Source organism: Periplaneta americana, chromosome 6 (genome assembly GCF_040183065.1).
Source record: "Periplaneta americana isolate PAMFEO1 chromosome 6, P.americana_PAMFEO1_priV1, whole genome shotgun sequence".
Taxonomy (NCBI): Eukaryota; Metazoa; Arthropoda; class Insecta; order Blattodea; family Blattidae; genus Periplaneta; species Periplaneta americana.
The window spans coordinates 19,708,556-19,734,906 of record NC_091122.1 but is presented as its reverse complement, the minus strand read 5'-3'; the positions used below and the strand labels follow the sequence as shown (position 1 = coordinate 19,734,906).

Here is a 26,351-nt window from a genome sequence, read left to right as displayed (position 1 = left end):
TATTTTCTCTACAAAATTCTAATTCAAGAGCCCAAATGTAAGTAACTAATTCCCTCATATCAGTTCTCAATGAGCAAACAGCTGAGTCAGACATGATTGACCGCGAGCCTGCTAACTTAGCAAAGTGCAGTAGTATACGGAAGCTGATGAAGTGAGTAATAAGTGAAATGAAGGATCTGTGGAGAATGGATACCACAAGTCTAAAGGCGACCATCGATAGTATTAACAAACAATTGGAAGATCTACAAAAGGAAAACAATCTATTAAAAAAGAAGGTGAAATATTTAGAAGAGGAGGAAAGGAGGAACAACTTAATTTTCTTTGGTATTGAAGAACAGGTGAAAGAACAGTCTATGAACATGTATGAAGCGATAGTGAATGTGTGCTGGGAGTGGTTAGGCATTGACATTGGAAATAGACAAGTGAATGAGGTATATAGAATAGGTCATGGGGAAAATAGGCCATCTTGGTCCGACAGACAAGTGAATGAGGTATATAGAATAGGTCATGGGGAAAATAGGCCATCTTGGTCCGACTGGCAAACCGGATGATTAAAGAGAAGATCATGGATTGTAACAAAGCATTGAAAGACTCGAGCATTAGTATAGATAAAGATTTTGAATACGAGATGAGGTGTAGAAGGAAGGTGTTAGTGGCGTTTATGAAGGCAGCGAGGAAAAATAGGCATTATGCAAAATTAATTAAAGACAAATTGAAAATTAATGGGGAGTTATTTGATGTTGAATTTTGTTTGGAAAATTTGAATTCTTCGAAAAATGGAAAGAATATTGATGAAAGTAAAAGAATACAGGTAAAGAAGAGAGTTAAAAGGATTTTTAATGATGGGTAAGGAATAGAAAAGATAAATTTGTGGAAGACATGAGGACAGTGATTCAGGAGATTGCGAGGGAAGAATGTCGAAAGAATTCGTCAGCTAATTTCATTCAGGCAGTGAACCCTAAGGCAGCGGCTGCAACACCAAGTAGACGACCAGTAATGACGTCACCCCAAGGCCAAGTCAGCAAAACAAGCAAAGTATCAAATGGCATCTGGACCTTGGAGTTAAAAGGCAGAGGGGAAGAGAGAAGAATACTGAACTGACGAAAGAAGAGACTGGTGAATGAGGAAGTGAAATAAGTGCAGGGAATAGAATGGGAAGTATTGAGAGTGTAAAGCATTCCAGGAGTGCGAAAAGAGGGGGCATAGTGGAGAAAAAACTGTCTATAATCTGAGGAAATGGTGTATCAGTAGGTTGAAATAATAGCAGGTTTAGTTATGTAATGGATAAATGGAAGTGAACTGTCGTACTTTTTTCAGTGTTATAAATAAAGTGAAACCAATGTTGCTAGGGTACGAGTGCCAATGTGTTGTGTAAGAAGTGTTTAGCCAGCAAATATAATAATAGGTTGTTTTTATGGAAATAGTCAAGAAGGGTAAGGTCTTAAGGTACGGTCACACGTCGCTACTTTTGCAGCGCTGCAGTACAAAAACTGCGCAACTCTCGTACTGCGACGTGTGAACAACAGTGCAACTCGAAAAGTAGCGGCTGCCGAATCTGCTGCCCGCTACTTTTTCATACTGCGCGCAGCTTAGAAGTAGCGATGTGTGAACAAACTTGCTGCGGTTGCAACCAGTGTTGCCACCCAAATGTGCCAATGATACTTTTATTGTTCGGATATATTTTAATGTTAGATGTGATGAAAATAAATTATTTGTAACAGTTATTAAATACACAACATAGTCTGAGCATAATTGCTGACGATATAATTCATTTTTTTTAATTTTCCGTAGCGTAGTTCGAAATAGGAGGGTTGCCAACATTGATTACGTGAATATGCTGTTGGTTATCATTTCAGTATATAGGCGTTTTTAAAAGCTTTATAGTAAAAATAATGTCAATTTCTGAATACTAGTTAGACAGAAAAGCAAATAATAGATAAGTAAGCTTTTGCATGAGCTTCTTAATAATGCGAACATAACCACAAAATGTATATTGAGAAGTCAACACGGAGATGGAAACCTGCAGCATGACTGCGGCTACAAAAGTAGCGCCTTGTGTGTGAACAGACTCGCAACCTCCAGTTGCAACTTTTGCAGCACTCGGGTTGCACAGCACAAAAAGTAACGTGCAGCGCTCTACTTTTGGCTTACGTGTGAACATGACACACAACTTTTGAAGCTGCAGTACAAAAGTAGCGATGTGTGACTGTACCTTTACATATTAAATAAGTTACATGTATTGTTATAAGAAAGTTTTAAGTTAGTTATGAGAAAGTAGGGAATGAAGTTAAAGATAGGAATGGTTTTTAAGTAAACTGAGAATAAGAGAAGGGAAGTAGAACAGTAGTAGATAAATTAGAAGGATGGTCAAGTGAAAGTGAAGGAATATGAAAGACATAGTAAGAACAGGCTTCAAGTGTCGAAATACGTCTGTGTTTAAAGTTGTAAATAGTGCAAGTAAGGGAATGCTGTCCGAATACAGAAATGTGAAGGGCCAGCAGGACCGAATATGTTGAGAAATATATCACATCAATTCTTTCATATTGTTTATTTAAATTTTTAGCACTGTCAAATGAAGGTTTCTCATCAGTTTCTTCTGTATCCTTTTCAGGTTTTGTTCTGGTGAAAGCCTCGAGTTGCCGTATTGCAGAATGTAAGGAGGATTCTACTTAATTGTCAGTCAGTGGCATCAGTCCAGTGGAGACTATTTCACATGAGTTCATTTTATCTAAGTGCAACACATGGACAGAAAATATGAAGAGAAAAGATGAATTATAGTAAAAGTATCTTAATTATTTGTGATGAATGTACTTGCAGGAAGATAAAAAATTACGATGATTGTAATGAGTATTTGTGGACTAGTATATATTTGTTAGAGCCCTCTTTCAAAGAAATTTTATATCACTGCAGTGTCGCCAGTGGACCACCACTGGACTTGGACCCCATGGTAAGTGGTCATTAGTAGTTGGTTGTAGTGCTCTGTACTGTGGGTTCTCTCATGGGCTCATCATACCGCGTGAGACCAGAGTTTATGAACTGCAGTAATGTCTATGTGGAAAAGTAAAGGGATCCTTTAAGCTGTGTAGGGGGATCTGTAGAGTGGGAGAGCATTAGGGCATGCACATCATTCCATCCTGTGTAGTACAATGGACCCACATAAGTGGCCTACATGTGAGAACAGTCCTAGCCCATGCCTCCCCCCCCCCCTTTTAGAGGGACTAGTATAGTATAGCCTGCGCATTGTGCACCAGTTATTCAAGCGCATATCTGCGATTCTCTAACAAGCAGAAAACAAAGAAGAGTGTACACATGGAACTAGACAGAAGTTTAACTCTTGTAACTTCAGATAATCCTTTAACATTGGCTCATTTCAGGTTTTGCTTGGGGGGGGGGGGGGGGGGTTAAGGCCTTATAGGATATATCGTGTGAATTACACTTTCTCTATTTCCTCTGAAAACAACTATTTCCAATATCGTAAACTGGAGTAAACTTGACCACAAAAAAAATTAAATCGTATCAGATGCACTGAATATATTTTTAAACCTTGAAAAATAAAAAAATAATAATGAAACTTAAATATAATATTCAATGCATCTGACATTGTTTAAATCATATTTTTTATGGTTAAATTTACCCCAGCGACTGAACCAACTATGATACGTGCAAAACAAGGAGCAACGGCCTGAAAATTAAGACTTGGATGAAGTTAAAAATTCATTCAGATAGATTTCAGCTCAACACGAAATTCAGAAAGTCTACAATGCGTGCAGCACATGATAGAGTGTACATATCCTGCCATTTGTCCTCTATTCTGTAATCTACTTGAGAGTGAATAGCTGCAATATTTTCTTCACGAAAATGATGCGTATAGTGATCATCATTTGTCTCTTATGAGAATAATTTACGTACAATCACAAGAGCTAGTCTGAATACCACTTCCAACTTATAATTATCAGTCCGTTGCTCCTTCTATCGCTCCATCTAGCGCTACCAAAGCAGATGCACTTTATGCTAATGAGAATCATAGTTGCCAAAGCGATTGTATGTACATTTCTTCGAACAATAATGTTGCTCATCGTAAATGGAAAGCATGTAGATTAATTATTGTGCCACTCGAAATATCTAATTATAATTACATCTCATAGTAAGGTTTGGAATTATTAATAAATATCTGAATTTATAATAGGCCAAATTAAGAGAAATCAACAGTAAGTACGAATGGGAAGAAATGAGAAATTGGAGACCTATTAATTACAACCGACCTTCTGAAAGCACATCGCACCCCCATTAAAATACTGTCGCAAGTCGAAAATCGCATATTACTTTCGTAAATTAGTTCCCGGAGGTATGAAATTCAAATAATAAATTATCAAAGGTTTTGGTACCTATTTAATAAAATACCGGTATTTTACAGCAGATTTCTTTATCGTGATTATATATATTTGGAGTTGCATATATAATTATGTGATCAGGGATAATAGTTATATATATATATATATATATATATATATATATATATATATATATATATATATATATATATATGCACTCCATGTACGATAAGTACTCTTTCGTTCGAAGAAATTTTCCGCTTTAGGCAATTCTTTTCGAAGATTGCCCGCTTGGTAGCGCTAGACGGGGCGGTACAAGGAGCAACGGACTGAAAAATAAGAGTTGGAACAGGTATTGAGACAATGTTAGATTTTAGCTTAACACTAAGTTCAGAAAGTTTGCGCTTGGGTGCAGCACACGATAGAGCGTGCGTATGCTGCCATCTGTCGTATTCTGTAATCTACTTGCAAGTGAATAGCGACCGTAGTTTGTTTACGAAAAGGATGCGTATGGTGATCATCATTTGTTTATTATGAGAATAATTCACGTACAATCACTAAAGCTAGTCTGAATACCTCCTCCAACTTATAATATTCAGTCCGTTGCTCCTTGTATCGACACATCTAGCGCTACCAAGCGGATGCACTATGTACTAATGAGAATCATCGCGAAAGCGATTGTATGTAGATTTCTTCCAACAATAATGTTGCCCATCGTAAATGGAGAGCATGTAAATTAATTATTGTGCAACTCGAAATATAGCTAATTACAATAATTATATCTCATAGCAACGTTTGGAATTATTAATAAATAGCTGAATTTGTAATAGGCCAAATTAAAAAAAATGTACAGGAACTGGAAGTAGGAATGGGAAGAAATGAGACAATTGGAGACATATTAATTACACTCGACCTTCTCAAAGTACATCGCACCCCCATTAAAATACTGTTGTATGTCGAATATCACATATTACTTTCGTAAATTAGTTCCAATACTATATTACTAGTTGGAGGTATTAATTCTAATTATAAAATAAATTATTAGAGGATTTGGTACCTGTTTAATAAAATACCGGTATTTTACAGCAGATTTCTTTATCGTGATTATATATATTTGGAGTTGCATATATAATTATGTGATCAGGGATAATAGTTAATATATATGCACTCCATGTACGATAAGTACTCTTTCGTTCGAAGAAATTTTCCGCTTTAGGCAATTGTTTTCGAAGATTGTCCGCTTGGTAGCGCTAGACGGGGCGGTACAAGGAGCAACGGACTGAAAAATAAGAGTTGGAACAGGTATTGAGACAATGTTAGATTTTAGCTTAACACGAAGTTCAGAAAGTCTGCGCTTGGGTGCAGCACACGATAGAGCGTGCATATTCTGCCATCTGTCTTGTATTCTGTAATCTACTTGCAAGTGAATAGCGACCGTAGTTTGTTTACGAAAAGGATGCGTATGGTGATCATCATTTGTTTATTATGAGAATAATTTACGTACAATCACTAAAGCTAGTCTGAATACCTCCTCCAACTTATAATTTTCAGTCCGTTGCTCCTTGTATCGACACATCTAGCGCTACCAAGCGGATGCACTTTGTACTAATGAGAATCTTCGCAAAAACGATTGTATGTAGATTTCTTCGAACAATAATGTTGCTCATCGTAAATGGAGAGCATGTAGATTAATTATTGTGCAACTCGAAATATAGCTAATTACAATAAATATATCTCATAGTAAGGTTTGGAATTATTAATAAATAACTGAATTTGTAATAGGCGAAATTAATAAAAATGTGCAGGAACTGGAAGTAGCAATGGGAAGAAATGAGATAATTGGAGACATTAATTACACTCGACCTTCACGAAGCACATCGCATCCCCATTAAAATACTGTTGTATGTCGAATATCACATATTATTTTCGTAAATTAGTTCCAATTCTATATTACTAGTTGGAGGTATGAAATTCTAATTATAAAATGATAAATAAATTATTAAAGGATTTGGTACCTAATTAATAAAATACCAGTATTTTACAGCAGATTTCTTTATCGTGATTAGATATTTGGAGTTGCATAATAGCCCTATCATGTACATGTGAATAGGGATAATAGTTAATTTATATGCACTGCATGTACGATAAGTACTATTTTGTTCGAAGAAATTTTCCGCTTTAGGCAAATTGTTTATTCTCGCTTGGTAGCGCTAGACGGAGCGGTACAAGGAGCAACGGACTGAAAAATAAGAGTTGGAAGAGGTATTGAGACAATGTTAAAGTTTAGCTTAACACTAAGTTCAGAAAGTCTGCGCTTGGGTGCAGCACACGATAGAGCGTGCGTATGCTGCCATCTGTCTTGTATTCTGTAATCTACTTGCAAGTGAATAGCGACCGTACTTTGTTTACGAAAAGGATGCGTATGGTGATCATCATTTGTTTATTATGAGAATAATTCACGTACAATCACTAAAGCTAGTCTGAATACCTCCTCCAACTTATAATATTCAGTCCGTTGCTCCTTGTATCGATACATGTAGCGCTACCAAGCGGATGCACTTTGTTCTAATGAGAATCATCGCAAATACGATTGTATGTAGATTTCTTCGAACAATAATGTTGCTCATAGTAAATGGAGAGCATGTAGATTAATTATTGTGCAATTCGAAATGTAGCTAATTACTCGTACAATAAATATATCTCATAGCAAGGTTTGGAATTATCAATAAATAGCTGAAAAATAAGAGTTGGAAGAGGTATTGAGACAATGTTAGATTTTAGCTTAACATGAAGTTCAGAAAGTCTGCGCTTGGGTGTAGCACACGATAGACAGTGCTGCCATCTGTCCTGTATTCTGTAATCTACTTGCAATTGAATAGCGACCGTATTTTGTTTACGAAATAGATGCGTCTGGTGATCATCATTTGTTTATTATGAGAATAATTACATTCAAATACATGTATTGACGTATTTTCTTTTGTGTCATTCAGCCAAGTAAATAACAGATTTGATCCATTCTGCAAGTGATAAAATAATTACAATGTCTAACCACAAAATCAGATTCATTTTTTTGTGTTGATCCATCAGTATTTATTAATGTTGCATCCATAATCACACAAACATTAGTAAACCCAGCAGCAGCAGCATATAAATCCTGTGGTACAGTAAATAACACTTGGTGATCAAAAACCTGCCTCGAAATTAAATCTTTTAACATCAACTATCCTGTCGACGCTTTTGCACACTGCTATCTTAAAAATTCCGGGAAAATCGCATAAAGGAGAACGTAGAAACTCCGCCCACCACATGTATTTTATTTCGTCTTAAGAATCATACAGGTTGATGTTGGACACGACAAAATATATTAAAAATAGAAAACTAGAATTAGCTACTGGCAAAACATGATGTACGTCCATCTACACGGTTCAATTTTCTAAGCGTTAATGGAACTTTATTGGAGCGAACAAAAGGAGCTGTGTATTTTATAACTTTCTGCCAGCAAATTGGTTAGCCGATAAAGATCCTTCAGAGACGCTTGTTCAAAATAAATAAAACCAGCGCCATAGCAGCACAATAAAATTTGAAATGGGCGCAAGCAGTGTCGCCAGGCTATGAAAATGGAAAATTTCTTCATTGCAATAGAAAAATCCTCCATCTCAAGAAACTTCCCTTTCGAGAAATTTATGTTCATGTAAAAATTAAATGGAGAATAATTTTGAGTCTCTGAAATTGTGGATAATAATAATAATACTCGTTATGAATTAGTGCTTTATAAGTTAAACTCAGAAATCCATATTCTATTTTATACATAAAAAAACGTATTGCTTGTATATAGCATAATGATGTGGCTAATAGTGTCATCGGGGTTGTAGAGGTTATGTTGTGAAAATGTAATTGATAATTATTACGGTATTCGTGTGTAAAATAGTTTTACACGACATGACTACGAATTTCGAAAATATATGTCGGTTTTGCATGACACAAGAGGTAATGTTAGTTTCTCTTTTTGAGAACGAAGAAAATCTTCTAGCAAGGATTATGAAAATATTACCAGGTTTGCAGGTTGGTCATAGATACAAAATGTACTGAATAAAAATAAATGTGTAGTATTCGGATAATGATTTATGCTATTATTGCATCAACAAAATGGGTATGGAAAGTTCACTGGGTGAGATTAAGGTTGCGGACAAGAGTGCACTGTTAAAATAGTTTATGGTATAATTTTTATATCGGTGATATTCTGTACGACGGGCACATACGCGTATAACCAATAGCTAAGTAACAAGAGGCCGAGAACTGACAAGGTTAGAGTGGGTTAGATGAGGGGATAGCTAAGTAACAGGAGGTCGAGGACTGTAATAAGATTAGAGTGAGTTAGGTGAGGAAATAGCTAAGTGACAGGACGCTGAGAACTGTGACAAGACTACCGGTTGAAAGGCTTAGATGAGGGATAACCACAGTCTAATACATACAATCACGGGGATACCCAATCACGAAGCTCAACAGGTAGGGAATATGCATCCAATGACAATTGAACTTTAGTTGCTAGCTACGCTACTATCGCACAGTCTATTGTTCCTAGTACTCTCACTTGCTTGAAGCATTGTAACGCGAGAAATGCAAAAAATCAACTCAAGCTAGACCTGGGCTGGGAAGCAAGAGCAGATTCTACTCTCTCACAGGGAGCCATATGATTTCTCATCATCCCCTTTCTTCCCCGCCGAACACCGCGCAGCATTGATTCTGTGACTGATGAATATTAAGCATCCTCGTTTAGAGTCTAGATGCGCTACCGATGCCCAGCCCTGTACTAGACAGTGGAGTAACTAAGTAACATATAGGCCTAGGTTATATTATATAGTCACGTTTCCCAATTTTTCGACCTATTCTAGAGCCTTCGGGCCCCTCTTTCGTACAAGAGAGAGAAAAGTAAAATCAAAATATTTTTGTAGGTACTTTATAGTATTTTAAACATCAGGAAACTAAAAAAAATCATCCTCTTTAGGAGTTTTCATCCAAAAACAATGTGCCTATCTTGTTCAGAATTCTCTATAATATATTATACCGGTAGTAGAATTAAAGTTCCTTTTGACTTATGCTTGCTTACGGATCTGCTGTCATGGAATGTTGCCAATTTGCTGCCACTGCTACTGGTCAGTCAGTCAGTCAAGTGCGATATGTTCGATAATGTACCAGCATTGCCTGCAAGTTTGGACGAAGAGAGCAGTGGGCGTCAAACGATGATTGGCTACTTCCAAGGTTAATATTGGTTGCCGTGACAACAACCCCTTAAGTTCCATGGCTAGCCACCATAGTGAGCTGTCATAAGTCCAAAGAAACGGTAATTATACTGTAATAACTGCAATAAGTGTTATGGTATAAAATGAAACTTGATGAATTAAAGAGGACATAGCCATAATGTGCTCGTCATATTGGTCTGATGCCTAACTAACTAGTGTATCCTCTTTATTTGAAAGGATGTTGAAATGTTGCTTGATCCCTGTTCATCTGTACAAGAGATGCTGAGAGTATTGCTGAGACTACACAGACACTAACCCAGCCTAACCCAAGACAACTCTTTTCATTCGAGTAGACCAGTGGTTTCCAATCTTTTGAGTGTCATGAACCCCTTAAAGTTCCTACTTTATGTTGGGGACCCCCAAAAATATTTTGCACAATTTAGACCTATAAATATGTTCTACTTATTACATATTTTTATAATGTAGTGAATTAAGTTTCCTTAATGAATTGGTAGCGATATTAAATTTTAGTTTTAGCTTTTGAATACAATTTAAACCTGAAAACACATAAATACAAAGATACCACATTTTCCTGAGAAAAATGAAATTAGTTTCTCAGACTTGCCGTAAGGTTGTTACTGGAATGGTTGATATTGCCTTGTAGCTGGCAATTTTGGCAAGTCTGATTCAATTGTAGATACTCTTGAATCGCAAGTTTAGCTGAACATTAAATTTACATCTATATCAACTCTTCATGGACACCAACAGAAAATGTGCACTGGACACAAGTACCTATGTTGATGCAGATGATGTTTAGGTGTTGTGTTGTAGATCGGAAAACATGGGGATACATGCGTGAATGCAAATAAAATTGCATCAAGGTCGTTGTAGGAAACACGATTTTTAAGCTTGAGTCACAAGATAACAACTAGGTAACAGCTTCTCTTCTTCTGTGATGGACGAACTATTTTTATCACATAGAAGGGTTTTCATCCAATTGTTTTTTCAATTGCAGGGAGGAAAGTATTCCCTTAATTTTAATGTTAATAAATCATGATGTTCTTCATACTTTCAATGACATCGGACAAGGGTTCATTACCATTACTTGCTAGGAAGTTACTTAGAGTGAGAAATTAATCGAATTCTCTATTGACAACACAGCTAGACCACAAGTGTAATTTCTTTATCATTGCTTCAATCCTATCCTGAATGGTGAACACCTAATGCTAGACCCTGAAAATTGATTTCAAAGAATTTAAAAATCTAAAGTAACAGATAAGTAGGCTAGACTTGCAAGCTAAGAGATCTCCCTCAAGTGATCTCATTCCTCATAAACTCTGTATCTCACAAGGCTGATACAAGTAAACAAATATTTTTTCAAGCTAAAAAATATCAGAGAAAGCGATGGTTAAGTTTATTTGAAATACCATTTGAAAAATATATCTTGTTCCTGCTGACCCCTTACGAATTACTCACGGACCCCCGCGGATCACAGGTTGGGAACCACTGGAGTAGACTAATGTAAGTGAATGGTAGCAAGGTGAGATGCGCTCAGTAAATGCAAGCATCCCAAAGTGGGTGAACAAAGTGGTATATGCCGTTGTCAGGATTTCTGAGTTTTCCCAAATGATAAGGGTTTGTTAACAGTTTTAGATATGTGTGTATGAGTGTAGTTTAATACATTTGTTAAATAATGTTATGCATACTTACTGAAATAACCCTGTTAACTAGAATTTCGTTGGAATTGATATAACCCATCCTTATCCTGAAAGCTGATATGACTTAGTCACTATTACAAGAAAGGAAATTCTTCGTCTTTTGGTAGAAGTATTCACTTGTAAAATTCTTTTACAGGTCTGTATAGGAGATGGACTACCAGCTCAGGTATGCTTTCCATGTGTTCAGAAGATTGACATAAGCTACAGCTTCAAATCACAGTGTGAAACAAGTGATACAACATTCAGGCAACTTTTATCGCAATCATTAGGCCTACAGGTAAGAACGATATTGAGTGCACTATAAGCACAATACTATTTCATAAAAATCCACCAGACTTATCTAATTATGAGCAGCATAAGGACTAAATACTAACATTGAAATTTTAGACTATAGAACCGACAAGAGAACAGCTTAATTAACTTTCAGGGATAATGACAAGTAACACAATAATTTTGTGTTTGTGTGTGTGTGTGTGTGTGTGTGTGTGTGTGGGCGTGCGTGCGTGTGTGTGTGTGTTTTTTTTTTTTTTTTGTAGTCAGCCGGTGTCGGTTGAGAATGTGCTTAGCTCAAACTTCAGTGCAGTAGATCTTCTAGGTCGCAGTGCTGGGCCGTAGTGCTCCCCCTCCTGAAATTAAATTAAATTAAATTAAATTTAATGGTAATGATTTTGAATATAACAGTATTTCCCCTCTCCCTTCCCGGTAGTGGGTACGTAACTTGTATCATTCATCCAACTGTCTTCTCTATGGACATCTAAGCTATAGTTATTTTATGTAGATGTTGTCATGGTGTACTGTGGGATAAACTACATAGTACCACATGTTGATGATGATGATGATGATGATGATGATGATGATGGTTAATGGAGCGATGATGGAATGTCAGTAGGGGAAATGGGAGTACCCCGCAAAAACGTACACGTCCTTTGCCCACCACAAATTCCATTTGGATCCACCATGAAAGCCAGTGATCTAGCCATTCAACTAACAGTGCGCCTATGACAGTAGTTTTTTCGACCATAAATTTAATTATAAAATTTACTTTGTCATACGTTAAAAGTGTTAAAATTGTTAAAAAAGGTATTTACCTTCGACAGATGGCCCATTTCGACGACACATAGCGTCGAAATGGGCCGTCTGTCGAAGGTAAATACCTTTTTTAACAATTTTAACACTTTTAACGTATGACAAAGTAAATTTTATGTTTTTAACAAAGTGTTAACGAGAACTTTAATCAATAAATTTAATTGTACAATTTGGTTGTAGCCGTGGCTTTATGTATGGCTGTATGCAAATTTTAGTACATTGTGTTAGTATATAATTATTGTTTCTTCATTTGAAACTGTAAAGTACTCACTTTTTTTCGTCCAAAGAAGTTATTTCTTTGTTTGTTTTTACAATGTTGATCTTCATATTGCAGGGTAAAAACGGCAAAACTGAAGAAAGTTCCTTTGGCTGTCCAGACATAAAAGATGAAGCAGCTGAACCAGAGATTTCTGGTGATGAATCTGGCCTCCAGGTGCATAATGATGGTGAAGAATACAGGTTAAATGAATCTTATATTTAGGTAGTGATAGTATTGTAGGATAGACCTACGCACAGCTTTAATTCTCAGCCTAATCTTTTCAACCTTTTTTTCCATAAATATACTGATTAAATACCTGAAATTAGAGAGTCCATGTGATTAGAATAAAATAATTATCCGACTTTAAAGTTACTTATTTATGTTCGATATTTTTCTTATTCCATTGTTGATGTCGCATTTTGTACAGTAATTTCAAAACCATTTCATTGCTGATTAACTTTTTGGACTACCAACAGTTTTCAACATTTATTATTTCATTTCATTGTTAAGATAGATAATTATGTACTATGTACAGTGGCTGTGCATCTTATGCCTTCAGTGGTTCAGAGAACCCCCAGGAAAAACAAAGGAAAACCAATTTAATTGTTTAAATAAATTTAGTTATAATTTACACTATCATTCTTTGTTTCTTGCTATCTTTAATAAGTTTACTTGCAGCTCTGATGTATTTTTGTCGTATGAAAATCTATGAACTGCAGAGATTGAATACCTACAAGCTTCCAAAGTTCAGTTTCTCCTCTGAACCTCGCTGAGCCAGTTTCTAGACTGGCGTGCTGGGCGAGAGGCAAGGGGAAATGCTGCATGACAAATCTGTGGTTGTGCCGGTGTTTGCACTAGTGCAGCTGTAGTCACGTGATCGTGAGACAGCCGACATGCAAAAGACTTTGTAATGCAAACCGGAAGTTAGCTCCAATGTGTAACTGAGATCATGCTTTTAGCACGTGTACGTGTGTGTTACTGATTGCTGTATTTATTAATGGTTTCTTACAATCCTTTAAATGTCCATTTAGTCTTTCTTGGTGTTTTAGTCTTAATATATTCATCTGTGAATGTGACCACTGTTCGTCTCCAAAGAAAATGAATAGTGTACAATATATTTTACAAACAAATTTTTCATTTTAATCTTGGAAGATAAGTGTAAAATAAAGAAGTTTGGAAGGCCGTTATTTCAACTCGATTTGAAGCTAGCACAAACAGGCCGAGGTAAAACATTTTGCAGGGCTTTCAATGCAAAAAAAATATGAAAGAAACAGCTGGATTTGCAGTTGTGAATCTACAAATAAATTATTTTGTTTCCCATACCTGCTATTTGCTGAGGGTAAAATACGAGCTGGACATGCACTGGTGTGTCAGATTTAAGCCATTTGACACAGAAAATTAACAAGCTTGAGGGATCTATTGCTCATAAGAATGCTTGCCTAGATTTATCAGTCCTTGGAAGAACAGAATTAGGCAACAGCTTAGCTCAGCTTCCAGGCAGAATATTGAAAGACAGAATGATAACATAAGGAAAAATCACTATGTTCTTTTAACTCTTGCAGTGAAATGACTGCCAACAGTGAATTTAATATATGAAAGGATCGAAGTGAAACCAAGTGTTATGATACATATTGTTATTACAACTCATACTGTTACTAGATAAGCCTCAAAAGCCTTTTGAGAGCTTTGCCACTGAAAACAACCAGAGAGTTTGGGATTTTGACTAATTTCTTTTGCTTTTCAATGACTACAGTGTCTCAGAAAGGTATTGGAATTTCTTACCTAATAGAAATCTATTCTTTTAAATTGATAAAATTAATTCTAACCTGTTGACGCGTCATTAAGAAAACCAGTGTTTCAGTTAAAGTTATTTGGAAAAGAGATTAACAGTCATTGTTTTTCCTGAAATTAAGATGCTATTAAGCCACCATGCAAATGTGATGTCTGTCTTTGTAAGCACATTTTGTTTCATATGTCCAACTTAAAACGGTTTCTCGTTTAATTCTACAAATAATAACTTCAATGTTCTCTCAGTGTGAGCCATTTTACACAAAATTAATATGTAACACACACACACGCTTGCACTTTTGATTAAACTAAACTCAACAACGCAGTGCTTTCAAAGAACACCATTATAGCACGACGTATTATTGTGAAGGTGAGGCTAGCCCTTAGTCACGTTTCATTCAGAAATGCAGCAAATCGATTTCTTCTCCCAGTTCCCCCCTCAAGCTTGTGAGTCAAGCCCATAGCCATGTCTTTAGAGGCTTTTGTCACAAGCCTTGCAGCTCACACTGCCCTCTCCATACTGAAATGACTGCTAACAGTGAACTTAATATATATAAGGATCGGAGTGCAACCCAAGTGTTACGATACATCAATATTACGAACTTACGGGCCTACTGTTACTAGAAATAATAACTGAAATTTTTTGGGTAGGCTAAGCCTTAAAAGTCTCTTAAGAGCTTCATCACTGGTGCCCACATAGTGAAAGTAATGTTAGCGATGAGTGTGGAAATGAATTAAGTGAAACTAGAGATGAATCAGCATCCTGGAAAATAAACGAAACAACGAGAAACTATTTCACTAGCCAAGAGGTAAAAAGAAAAAAGTTTTTAAAGATTTCAGATCTAGCAAAATATGAAACAGTGATCGCTTGAGGTACTGCACTAGCAGTATATCATTGTTAACATTTAAAGTCATACTTACTTAATTTCACTTGTTGTGCATCATTTCCGTTTGTTAACTGCTTTCATTTGAATTTTGATTAGTCAATTCTCTCTCTTCACTTCAGTTAAATTTTCATACATGCGTATTTATGTTTGTGGGACAGCATTTTTTTTAATGACCCAGAGCACCAATAATGTTAAACACAGTCCTGACTTCTGGTACCTACAAATCGTATTTTGTGTTAACCACTAGACTTATGTTGTAAGCAGATACTGTATGTACATTTTCTGTCTTGTTTGCATTTTAGGATGTGCAGGAATGATAATGCCCATTCTCCATTAAGTGACAAGAATAATGATAAGGAAAATGGCGTATCTCAGGAGGATGCAAGAAGTTCTTTCAACTTGAATACTGCAGAAATAGTGGATCTTAAGCAGAAAAGTCTGGAATGCCATTTGTGTGGGAAATCATACAAGTATCTGAAGAACCTTGAAAGACATACCACAGCACATGCCGACCAGACGCCTTACTCGTGCAATGTATGTAGCAAGACATTTTCTTTAAAGCAAAATTTGAAGGTTCATGTGAAAATCCATGGAAGGGGAAAGCCTTTCTCGTGTAATGAATGTGAACAGTGTTTTGAATTTGGTAGTCTACTAAAGAAGCATATGAAGAGCCACACCAAATTGTGTGATAGCGATGGATCTCGGAAATCATGTGTGTGTCATGTCTGCGGGAAGTTGTTTCGATTTAGATCTCGCCTCAACCAGCACATGATATCGCATTCAGGTGAGAAGACCTTCGTTTGTGATGTGTGTGGAAAGAGATTTGCATTGAGAGACAATCTGAGAATTCATATCAAAACTCATTCTGATGAACGTCCTTATTCGTGTGAGGAGTGTGGTGCTTCTTTCAGACTTGGCGGCCATCTTAAGACCCATAGGAAGATTCACACAGGTGACAAGCCCTTTTCATGTGTACAATGTGAGAGGAAGTTCGTTACTTCTCGAGATTTGAAGGTAGGTTAGAATAGAATAAATTAGGTTATTTAGGCCTGTTATATATAATATATAATGTAACAAGAATACACAGCAGTAACTTTGGAGTCCACACCTGTGGAGTAACGGTCAGCGCGTCTGGCCGCGAAACCAGATGGCCCAGGTTTGAATCCCGGTTGGGGCAAGTTACCTGGTTGAGGTATTTTCCGGGGTTTTCCCTCAACCCATTACGATCAAATGCTGGGTAACTTTCGGTGCTGGACCCCAGAATCATTTCACCGGCATTATCACCTTCATTTCATTCAGATGCTAAATAACCTAGATGTTGATACAGCATCGTAAAATAACCCAATAAAATATAAAAATAACTTTGAAACCAATGGACATATTTTTATTCTGTTTGCTTTGTGAGATTAACAAATGTTGGGAGTTTTGTTACACAGTTTCTACATGTGCGCCTCTGTTGCCTGTGCAATGTCTAATCGAAAGTCAATTTCGTTCCAAGTTTTTTGAAGCATAAGTGGTGTGATCATAGAAATTACATCTCTTATTTTTATAGGCTACTTAAGACATGGAGATTCGTTATGGGTGTTCTATAGACGTTGTCCTCTACGTAGCCCCACATAAAGAAATCTAGTGGTGTGAATCTGGGGACCTCTCACTATACGAGGAGGCTCAGATCCCTATATCCAAACGTTGTGACAATTTACGCGTCCCGACAAATGGAATGTCGCTTCGTCAGAAAACAGCACATGTTTGTAAGAAATTATCATCTTCATCTATTCTATGCAACATATCCACGGCAAAATTAATTCTTCGTACCTTATCATCTTCTGTAATAGCCTGCACAATTTGAAGTTTGTAAGGAAAGAGCTTAAGATGCTTCCGAAGGACTTTATGAATAGTTGATTGTGGAATTTGTAATTCTCGTGATGCACGACGAATAGACTTTTGTTGGACTGTGTTGGAAGGCTTCATGTATTGCTGCAACTTGAGCTTTAGGTACATTTGGTCTTCCTGAAGGTTTTGCCCCTCCTACACTACCAGTTTGCATAAGTTTCTCATACCATAGCCGAATATCATGTCTAGAAGGTGCATGACGAGTATTGTAGACTCTCCTATAATTTCTTTGAACCTGTGTTGTTGAATTAGTCTGAATTAACCATTCTACACAACGAGTTTTCTGTTCTAAATTCGCCATTTTCAGAAAAAATGTGACATACTGCTAAAGCAACAGTGACTATTGCCAATGACTAAAATCTCCCAACTTTTGTTAACATCTTATAATAACCATAATTCAATTATTCTGTTCCTGTTATTAGATATTTTTATATAATTTTGTTACATTATTTTATGTCATCATCATAACCATTTCACGTATTAAACCTAGGGGTCTGTTACGGTCTCTGTTATTTTATGTACATGGTGTATATCCAATATAAGGAACCCTATTTCACCCGAAGATATATTAGAGTTGTAGATGAAGACACTACTGTAGCGATTTTTATGTATACACACTAATGAACCTGTGTGATTATACTGATTTAGAAGAAAACAATACATATTAATTACTAAAACTATTACAGAAAAGCACTGAATTATCCACTCAAGTACACTGTGCCAATTCACTGAAGTTCTACAGTGCTTAAAGATATTGTTGCATATTATTCTATTACAAACTTATGAATAATGTGCAATATGTAAGTTATATGATTGTGCTAAAAAAATACTGCATATTTCTTCATAAGTTTACAATAAACTAACATGCGACAATTTTTTTAGCTAAAATAAAATATATTGCGTATTTCTTTATAAGTTTGAAATAAAACAATATGCAACAATTTTTTGGGCACTGTATATAGACCCACACTGAATTGAAAATAGCTAAATACTAATGGCAGTTACTTGACTAAACCCAATTGTAGATCTATTTACTGACAGAGTCATTGCCCAAGATGAGCCATAGAAGGCTGGTCTAAGCTATACCCACGATGAGATGATGATGATGATGATGATGATGATGATGATGATTTGTTGGGATGGCACAGAGGAACCAGAGATTCGAAAAAAAATTCTGTGTTACTTGGACCACGGACTTGCTCAACACAAGTTATAAATCAGGGGTACACTGGGGATCGAACCTGGTTCCACAGAATTATAAGCCCAGCACTCTAGCCACTAAACCACTATGGTGGCTAGGATACTTGCACATACGCGCACTTACGCACATACGCGCACTCACACGCACAGGCGCGCACACACACGTACGTATCTGTAAAGTCATATTAGACTTTTAATGATTATGAAGTGTAAGGCACTTAAAATTACTGTACCACCATAAATAAGAGTATTTTCATAAAGTTCTTTTTCTTTTTGGCGTGAATAAGTTTAGTCCAATACTAGAGTGCCATCCCAGAATGTTGACTGACACATTTTGAGCCAGTTTTGTCGTGCCTATAATTTCTGAACTACGTGATATATTCCAGCGAAGTAAATGGCGATCGACTGACAAATATCATTGTATTCAATGAGACCTTGAGTTGGGACAGGTGACGTCATCTAATGATATGCAGTAGGGGGGAATTGAGCACGAATTGGCTACTAAGGCAGCGTAAGTCGAGAATGCCAAGTGAGAGAATGTTCACAGTGGCGTCAAGCAATTCGTAATGAACCAGGGCATAAACTCAATTGAGCAATGGTCAACAGTCCAGTTAAATTGGAAAAATTCGCAAATGAAGTTGAGTGAAGAGAGAAAATTCACAATGCAGAGGCATACTGTGCAGTACGAATGGGAGCAGGCATATAAGCAATGGATAGCAAATGATAGAACACCATGATTACTATAGCAACCGACATATTTACTCTCATACCATGCAAATTATTTCAAATGAGAACATGGGTCATTGAAGGTACCATTGGAAACTACTTTTAAAAAGAAACAACTTTTACTGAAACTTTTTTTCTAACTTTTTTGTTTACTCACAAAGCAACAAAAATGGTATCTTCTGAGAAATGATGTTTATGTACGTACACTCTTCATAGTAAGTATTCAAAATGTACGCCACCCTGTGCTAAACAATGTTCTGATCACCTCCTAACATCCGTGATTGCACTTCAGCACAGCTGAGACACTCACAGACTTCTCTAATTTTATCTCACGCCTTATACAACTTGTTTAGACTACATACACTACAGATATGTTGGAGAAGTTGCCGGGTAGACCTGGGGGTACTAAACACGAGTAGTCCAATTCAATTATTATTATTACCAGTGGCGGCTCGTGCATATTGAATTAAGGGGGCTGCATATAAAAATAAACCAAGCAACTTACTTTATTTAAAAATTAGTTCCATGCGCCTTATCTTGTAAGTTGTGTTTAAATGAGACAGGCTCATGTCAGTAGATTTACTGGTATTTAAAAGAATCCTGCGGACAAAATTCCGGCACACCGGCGACGCTGATATAACCCGTGCAGTTGTGAGTGCTGTTAAATAAATCACAATTTAATTTTTTATATGCAGATTTCAACCTTAGAAATATCTAACTGGCGATGTTGTAGTTGGTTGTATAATATATATATATATATATATATATATATATATATATATATATACACACACACACACATGATACATCAATAAATGAAAAAAATAACTGATCCAGAAATTGAATTCAGGATATTCAAGAGTACGCACCAGGGCGCTTGCCTCATTTATTGTGATGATGTTAGATGTTTCAGATTCAATTATGGTTTGAAAACATTCTAGCAATGGCTCCTTCTTCTCATGAGCAACATTTACTGTTCTTATTTTAAATCCATCTTGTTGCCCCAGCTGATGGAATTGTCTTTGAAACACATTAATCTAATACAGACTGAGTGGAGATCGAGAGAAGAAAGCAGAGATACTGGATAAATGAGCAAAAAATATGCGAGCCTTTGTATTTTGTTTAGCGGCTCTTTCCATTATGAGATTCAACTGATGGGCACTTAATTTCACATTTCTCCTGAATTGTTAAGGTACTGAACTGAATAGACTGTAAATATTGTACAGAATTAAACATTGCTGCACTTGTTATACTCACAACATTAAAGAAAATGTAGGCCTATTTAAAATTGCGCGCTACTGACAAACTGCTGCAAATTTTGCAGCGCCTGGAAACTCTGGATTCATGGCAAGGGGCAGCAGGGAGGAGGGGTAAAACTAACGCGCAAAGCATCCGAGACAAGACTGGCAGCTCCAGGGGAGGAAGTGGCTTCACCCTATAGTCCTTGTCTCTGGTTTCGCTCTGGCAGCACCAGGGGAGGAAGCGACTTCACTAACGACTACGTGCATGTCATTGAGAGCGAAACTTTTTTAAAAATTCGAGCCGCTAAATAGAGACTGTATAATAAATGTTTTTCACAACATAAAACAAGACAAGAGCAACAAATGTCTGGGGGTGCTGCAGCTCCGCAGCCCCTCTTCGAAAGCCGCTCCTGATTATTATTATTATTATTATTATTATTATTATTATTATTATTATTATTATTATTATTTTGATATACTGATATAATAATTAACATTTGTATGTCTTTAATAATGTTCATCTACTTTATTTTAACAAAAATCTTTACAACTGCTGCTCGAATATTCAATTTTGTTTCCAGCATTATTGCTCCACGCCTTACACCACTTGTTTAGACTACATGCACTACAGATGTGTCGAAGAAGTTGCCGAGTACATCCGGCGCGGCGGTTCTGACATTGGAGCTGTAGTTCAGTTTACGAAAGGCAAAAATAAACACATTATTATTATTATTATTATTATTATTATTATTATTATTATTATTATTATATTTTGAGATATCGATTTAATAATTTACATTTTTATCCTCTAATAATGTTCATCTACTTTATTTGAACACAAAATTTTACAACGGCTGCTAGAATATTCAATTTCCTTTTAGAATTATTGCTCCACGCCTTACACAATTTGTTTAGACTTATATCACTACAGGCATGTCGGAGAAGTTGCCGCGGAGGCTCGGCGTACGAAACACTGGAGTAGTCTTTGAATTGGGGAAGGCAGACATAAACCAATATGATTATTATTATTGTATTTTGAGATATCAATATAATAATTAACATTTTTAACCTCTAATAATGTTCATCTACATTTTTAACACAAAATTGTAAACAGCTGCTCGAATATTCAATTTTCTTCCAGAATTATTGCTCCATGCCTTACACAATTTGTTTAGACTTATATCACTACAGGGGTGTCGGAGAAGTTGTCGCAGGCTCGGCGGTGCGAAACACTGGAGCAGTCGTTGAATTTAGGGAAGGCAGAAATAAACCATTAAGATTATTGTTAGTAATAGTAATAATTTATTATTATTATTATTATTATTATTATTATTATTATTATGCCCTGTGGTGCGAAAGACTTGAGAAGTAGAATTTAGGAATGACAAATAAATGTATTATTATTATTATTATTATTATTATTATTATTATTATTATTATTATATAAGATTTGGTAATAAGTGATATTTTTTCCTCTGTTTTTCACTAATGGCTGGTACTTCTCTGTTTGTCATTCACCCATATGAAGCCAGTTGTGTGGACCAATTTACCGACAGAGTTGTTGCCCAGGATGGGCCATAGGATGCTGGTCTGTGCTACACCCGCGAAATGATGTTGGAGATTTGTTGGGATGTCATAGGGGAACCGGAGCTCCAGGAGAAAAGCTCTACGTTACCTGGACCACGAGCTTGCCCAACACAAGTTATAAATGGGGGTATGCCGGGAATCGAACCCGGGTTCACAAGATTATAAGTTTAGTGTTGTAGCCTCTAGACCACCATGGCGGCTCTTCCAATAATTTCTTCTGCTTTATTTTAACACTAATGTTTACTACAATTGCTGCTCAAGGATTTAAATTCTTACCAGCATTATTGCTCCACACTTTACACCACGTGTTTAGACTACATATGAGTACAGTTATGTCGGAGAAGTTGTGGTGCTGGCCGGAGTTGCGAACAGTCAATTTACGGAAGGGGTAATAAACATGTTAGTAAAATAATTTCAATTCTACCAATGCTGAAAAACAACTGAAATCATAATTTCGTTCCCATATTGTTGTCCAGTTGATTTTAATGCACTGTACAGGTGATAATCATTTACATCTAAATTAATATAAATTTAGGTAATTAAAATCTTTCATTATAATGACAGTTGGTAATGTTTCATGTGCGATGCCCAGCAATTACATATAGGCCTAGATTTGTCTGACGGCCAGGTAGCTCAATTGGTAGAGCAGCTGGCTACGGACTGGAAGGTCCGGGATTCGATCCCTAGTGGTGACGGGATTTTTCTCGTTGCCAAACTTCCAGAACAGCCCCGAGGTTCACTCAGCCTCCTATAAAATTGAGTACCAGGTCTTTCCCGGGGGTAAAAGGCGGTCAGAGCGTGATGCCAACCACATCACCTCATTCTAGTGCCGAGGTCATGGAAAGCATGGGCCTCTACCTCCATGCCCCTCAAGTGCCTTCATGGCGTGTGACGGGGATACCTTTACCTTTTACCTTTACCTAGATTTGTCTTGTGTTCGGCCTGTATTGGTGACCACACTACAAAGAAGTCCTAAAAGTTAGAAATGGAAAGTGTTGATTAGAAATACTTGTAAGACTAGTCATATGCATTGTTTGTAATTATTGTTTTTGTTTGTAGGTACACTTAGTTGCTCACACTGGTGAGAAATCTTTCAGCTGTGTGGAATGTGGGAAGCTGTTTGGTCACAGCAGTAAAATGAAACTGCACATGAAGCGTGTGCATGCTAGTCACAAGCCATACGAGTGCCCAACCTGTGGCAAGAGGTTTGCTCTGAGCTTCCAGCTGAAAGTGCACTCCTGGACGCATTCACAAGCTAAACGTGTTTCGTGTTCTCAGTGTGGGAAGTCTTTTGTCAATAGCAGTCGGCTCAAGGATCACATGACTGTACATTCAGGCATGAGGCCTTTGTCGTGTGAAGAGTGTGGAAAGGGATTTATACGGAGGGAACATCTTAAATATCATATGAACGCAATACATGGAAAAGAGTTTGTATGATAGTCCGTTGTTGTTAATATAGAAGGTGATGAAATTCAAATTGCTGTATTCTGATATGTGAGATCCAATACAAAGAAAACGGGACTGCTTATGTAACTGGGGAGTGAAGAAAGAACATTGAACCTGAATCTGAGTACAGAGCCATGTAACATGTTCCAACTTTTCATGTGTGGCGAAGGTCAACTTGATTGCTTAACTCTGTGGTGAGACTTATTATTGTAAAGTCATATTCTTATTGTTGGATGGAAAATGTCAGATCTGAAAATGTGTAATGTATCAACATCAAGTTTTTCTAATGTCACTGAAAAAAATGTGCAACAGAAACATTACAACTCGTGACTAAAGCTTAGAGCATGAACACACGTCACATATATCACATATACAGGGCGACCCATATTTATGTCCAATTTTTTATTACACTGTAGTAGTGAAATCAATCAGGTTAAGTGAACCTTTTCACCGCTAAAATGTACCGTGTTCCATACCATTAAAAGCACAAATGAAACTGTCATTTCGTTTTACTTTATTGTGTTCTCATTACAGTCCGAAACATTTAATGTAATCAGAAAAATGTAGTGTAAATCTTAAAACATTAACCATGGCCACAAGACTGTCTGTGTACGATCAAACACGAATCGCTGCTCGAATGGATGTGTGGCAGTCCCCAATTATGGTGCAGAGATGGTGGAGAATGGTGAAAGGAAGAAATGCGACGCTGGACTACAAGACCATCAAGAGAATTCATGCCAACTTGATTCGCACTGGCTCAATTACGCAACAGAAGGGTGCTGGCCGACCAAAACAGTGATCGACAGTACCAGCGGGAATCTGGTGTATCCTATGGGTCCATGAAGCGGTTGCTAAAGAAAATGAATTGGCGACCATGGAAGCCCCACTTTGTGTAAGCTCTGTCATGTGAGGACTGTGATATCAGAATGGAATTTGCGGAGTCTCTACTAGCATGGATTCAAGAGGAACCTAACCTTTTGCGACACATTCTATGGTCAGACGAGAGGAGTGTGGCTGGGTGCCAAATGAAATGTTTGTAAGAGCAGTATAGAACGTTCAGCCATGTCCGGAAAAATGTGCAGCAAATGCTGATGCTTACATCGAATTTTAATATTGGTGGAATTTTAACCAATCTTAATGACTGGACTATTAGTTCATGCTACTTAATCGTGTCATGTTAATTCATTTATTTGTGATAAACGAATAAAAAGTTGGACATAAGTATGGGTCGTCCTGTATATGTTTTTGAACGATATTGAAAGTATTTGGAGGGTATAGGAAACTTGAAAGCCAATAACTATCCAGGCCAGCTTATTGTATGAATTATTGATCACAACATGTAATTCGAAAAGATGACAGATTGAGTATTTGAGCAGTGACTCAAAGGACAGTTAGACAAAGAAAGTGTTCAATAGATTCCCATATGAAAATTGTAAGGCCTTCTTCCAGAAGAACTAAGGAGGTACGTTTGGATCGCTTACATTTCACTAAAAACGAAACAGAACTGCTAACATCAGAAATTACTTGTGATGAAACTTAGATTTTCTTATATTATCACAACTGTTTCAGTTTCACCAGAAAGTTATTTTTATGCATTCTCAACTTTTCAGAGCTGACATTTTCTGTCGAATAGCACGGACACGTCTCAACACAGAGTGAGTGGAGCAGTGAAGTTGAAGAGTGCACTCATAAAAGGGCGAATGTCACAATTTTGTGAAAAATTAGTTCAAGGTTCATTATTTTATACATGAAATGGAGTAGAATGAATAAATGAATATTTATTAATTGTGAATGGTTTTCAGCCACTGGCAGTTATAGATAACAAAAAAATATAAATAAATGTAAGAATAAACAATAGTATACTATAAACACAAACAATTATCACTATATTGTACATATCTAAATAATTATGTGTACAAATCTGAACCCTTAGCACGTTAAAATAGAAAACTTTTCTGTCATGGCCAATGTTTAAAGGAATAATTCTGGCTTTTGTCTGATATAGCTTAGGAAGAGCCATGAAAAATTTAACCAAGATTGTCGGTCTTGGGAAATCGTATCCCAGACCTCCTGGCTTGAAGGCACTGAGTCTCCAGGGCTATCCTGCTCGGTAGATCTTAATACATACATATATACATAGATCAGTTTTACATTAGCCATATATGCACACGTATAATTTAAAACAGATAATAATTTCGCATCCTCTGATTGAGGTTCTGGCTCGTATGTACAGGCCTAGAAACAAAATTTGGGCCACCTGAATTTTCCAAGTTCCATTTATAACATATTGCGCATGCTTAGTGCTTAGGTGGATCAAATTTTGTTTTTGGGTCCGATATGTGTCAGAGGAAGAACAATTGTTTGTGTACATTGTAAATCTGATTGTCCACTGCTATGAAATAATGGTTAGCCGTCTTGACTATGAAACAAGCAGGCCCAGGTTCAAATCTTGGTCGGAGTTTTTCTGAAGTTTTTCCTCAATCACTCTATGCATAATTGCTGGGTAACTTTCGGCATTGGACTTCGGACTCATTTTGCCGTCATTAGTATCATTTCAATTAATCATCTCAATAGTTTAGAGGTCGACCAGGAGAACATGGCGGACGTGATTCCAGGATATACTTATAGGCGGCATCTGTCTGTGGGAGCTGCACATATCCAGCAAAGCCACTGGGGCTTTATTAAGAGAACTGTGGGTAATGGGGGAGTGTAGCTCCCTTGAATAGATGGCACCTTAATGAGTCGTAAAATCATTGGCGATATGTTCTTATTTTTGAGGATGCAGCAGATTCAGGCACATGAATTGCGAACAGATGCCATCGATTTGAGGAGGCTGCAGAATAACATCACGGGCAGGCAGAGCATCAATTCTCCAGTCAGAACTGGATCTGTGGCTGAATTGATACGATAACACCATGCAGTGAATCATGCACTTGAAAGAAACAATTC

The 26,351-nt window shown here is 36.8% G+C and overlaps 1 protein-coding gene and 1 long non-coding RNA gene across 3 annotated transcripts; both read left to right on the top strand.

Moving 5' to 3' along the window:
• Window positions 1-482: 482 nt before the first annotated feature.
• Window positions 483-2,848, top strand: LOC138701119 (uncharacterized). Its single transcript, XR_011332455.1, has 2 exons — window positions 483-1,247; window positions 2,612-2,848. It is a non-coding gene; the product is annotated as an uncharacterized lncRNA (long non-coding RNA).
• A 5,142-nt stretch (window positions 2,849-7,990) lies between these two features.
• Window positions 7,991-25,190, top strand: LOC138701117 (oocyte zinc finger protein XlCOF22-like). Of its 2 annotated transcripts, none has more exons than XM_069827711.1 (5): window positions 7,991-8,393; window positions 11,426-11,566; window positions 12,710-12,834; window positions 15,612-16,323; window positions 20,951-23,156. In XM_069827711.1, exons 1-5 carry the CDS (start codon window positions 8,271-8,273, stop codon window positions 21,143-21,145), a joined length of 1,296 nt encoding a protein of 431 aa, XP_069683812.1. In that variant the 5' UTR covers window positions 7,991-8,270; the 3' UTR covers window positions 21,146-23,156. The 2 variants fall into 2 exon arrangements, with proteins under 2 accessions (XP_069683812.1, XP_069683811.1); XM_069827710.1 differs by having other exon boundaries at window positions 7,993-8,393; window positions 23,016-25,190.
• The last annotated feature ends 1,161 nt before the right edge of the window (window positions 25,191-26,351 follow it).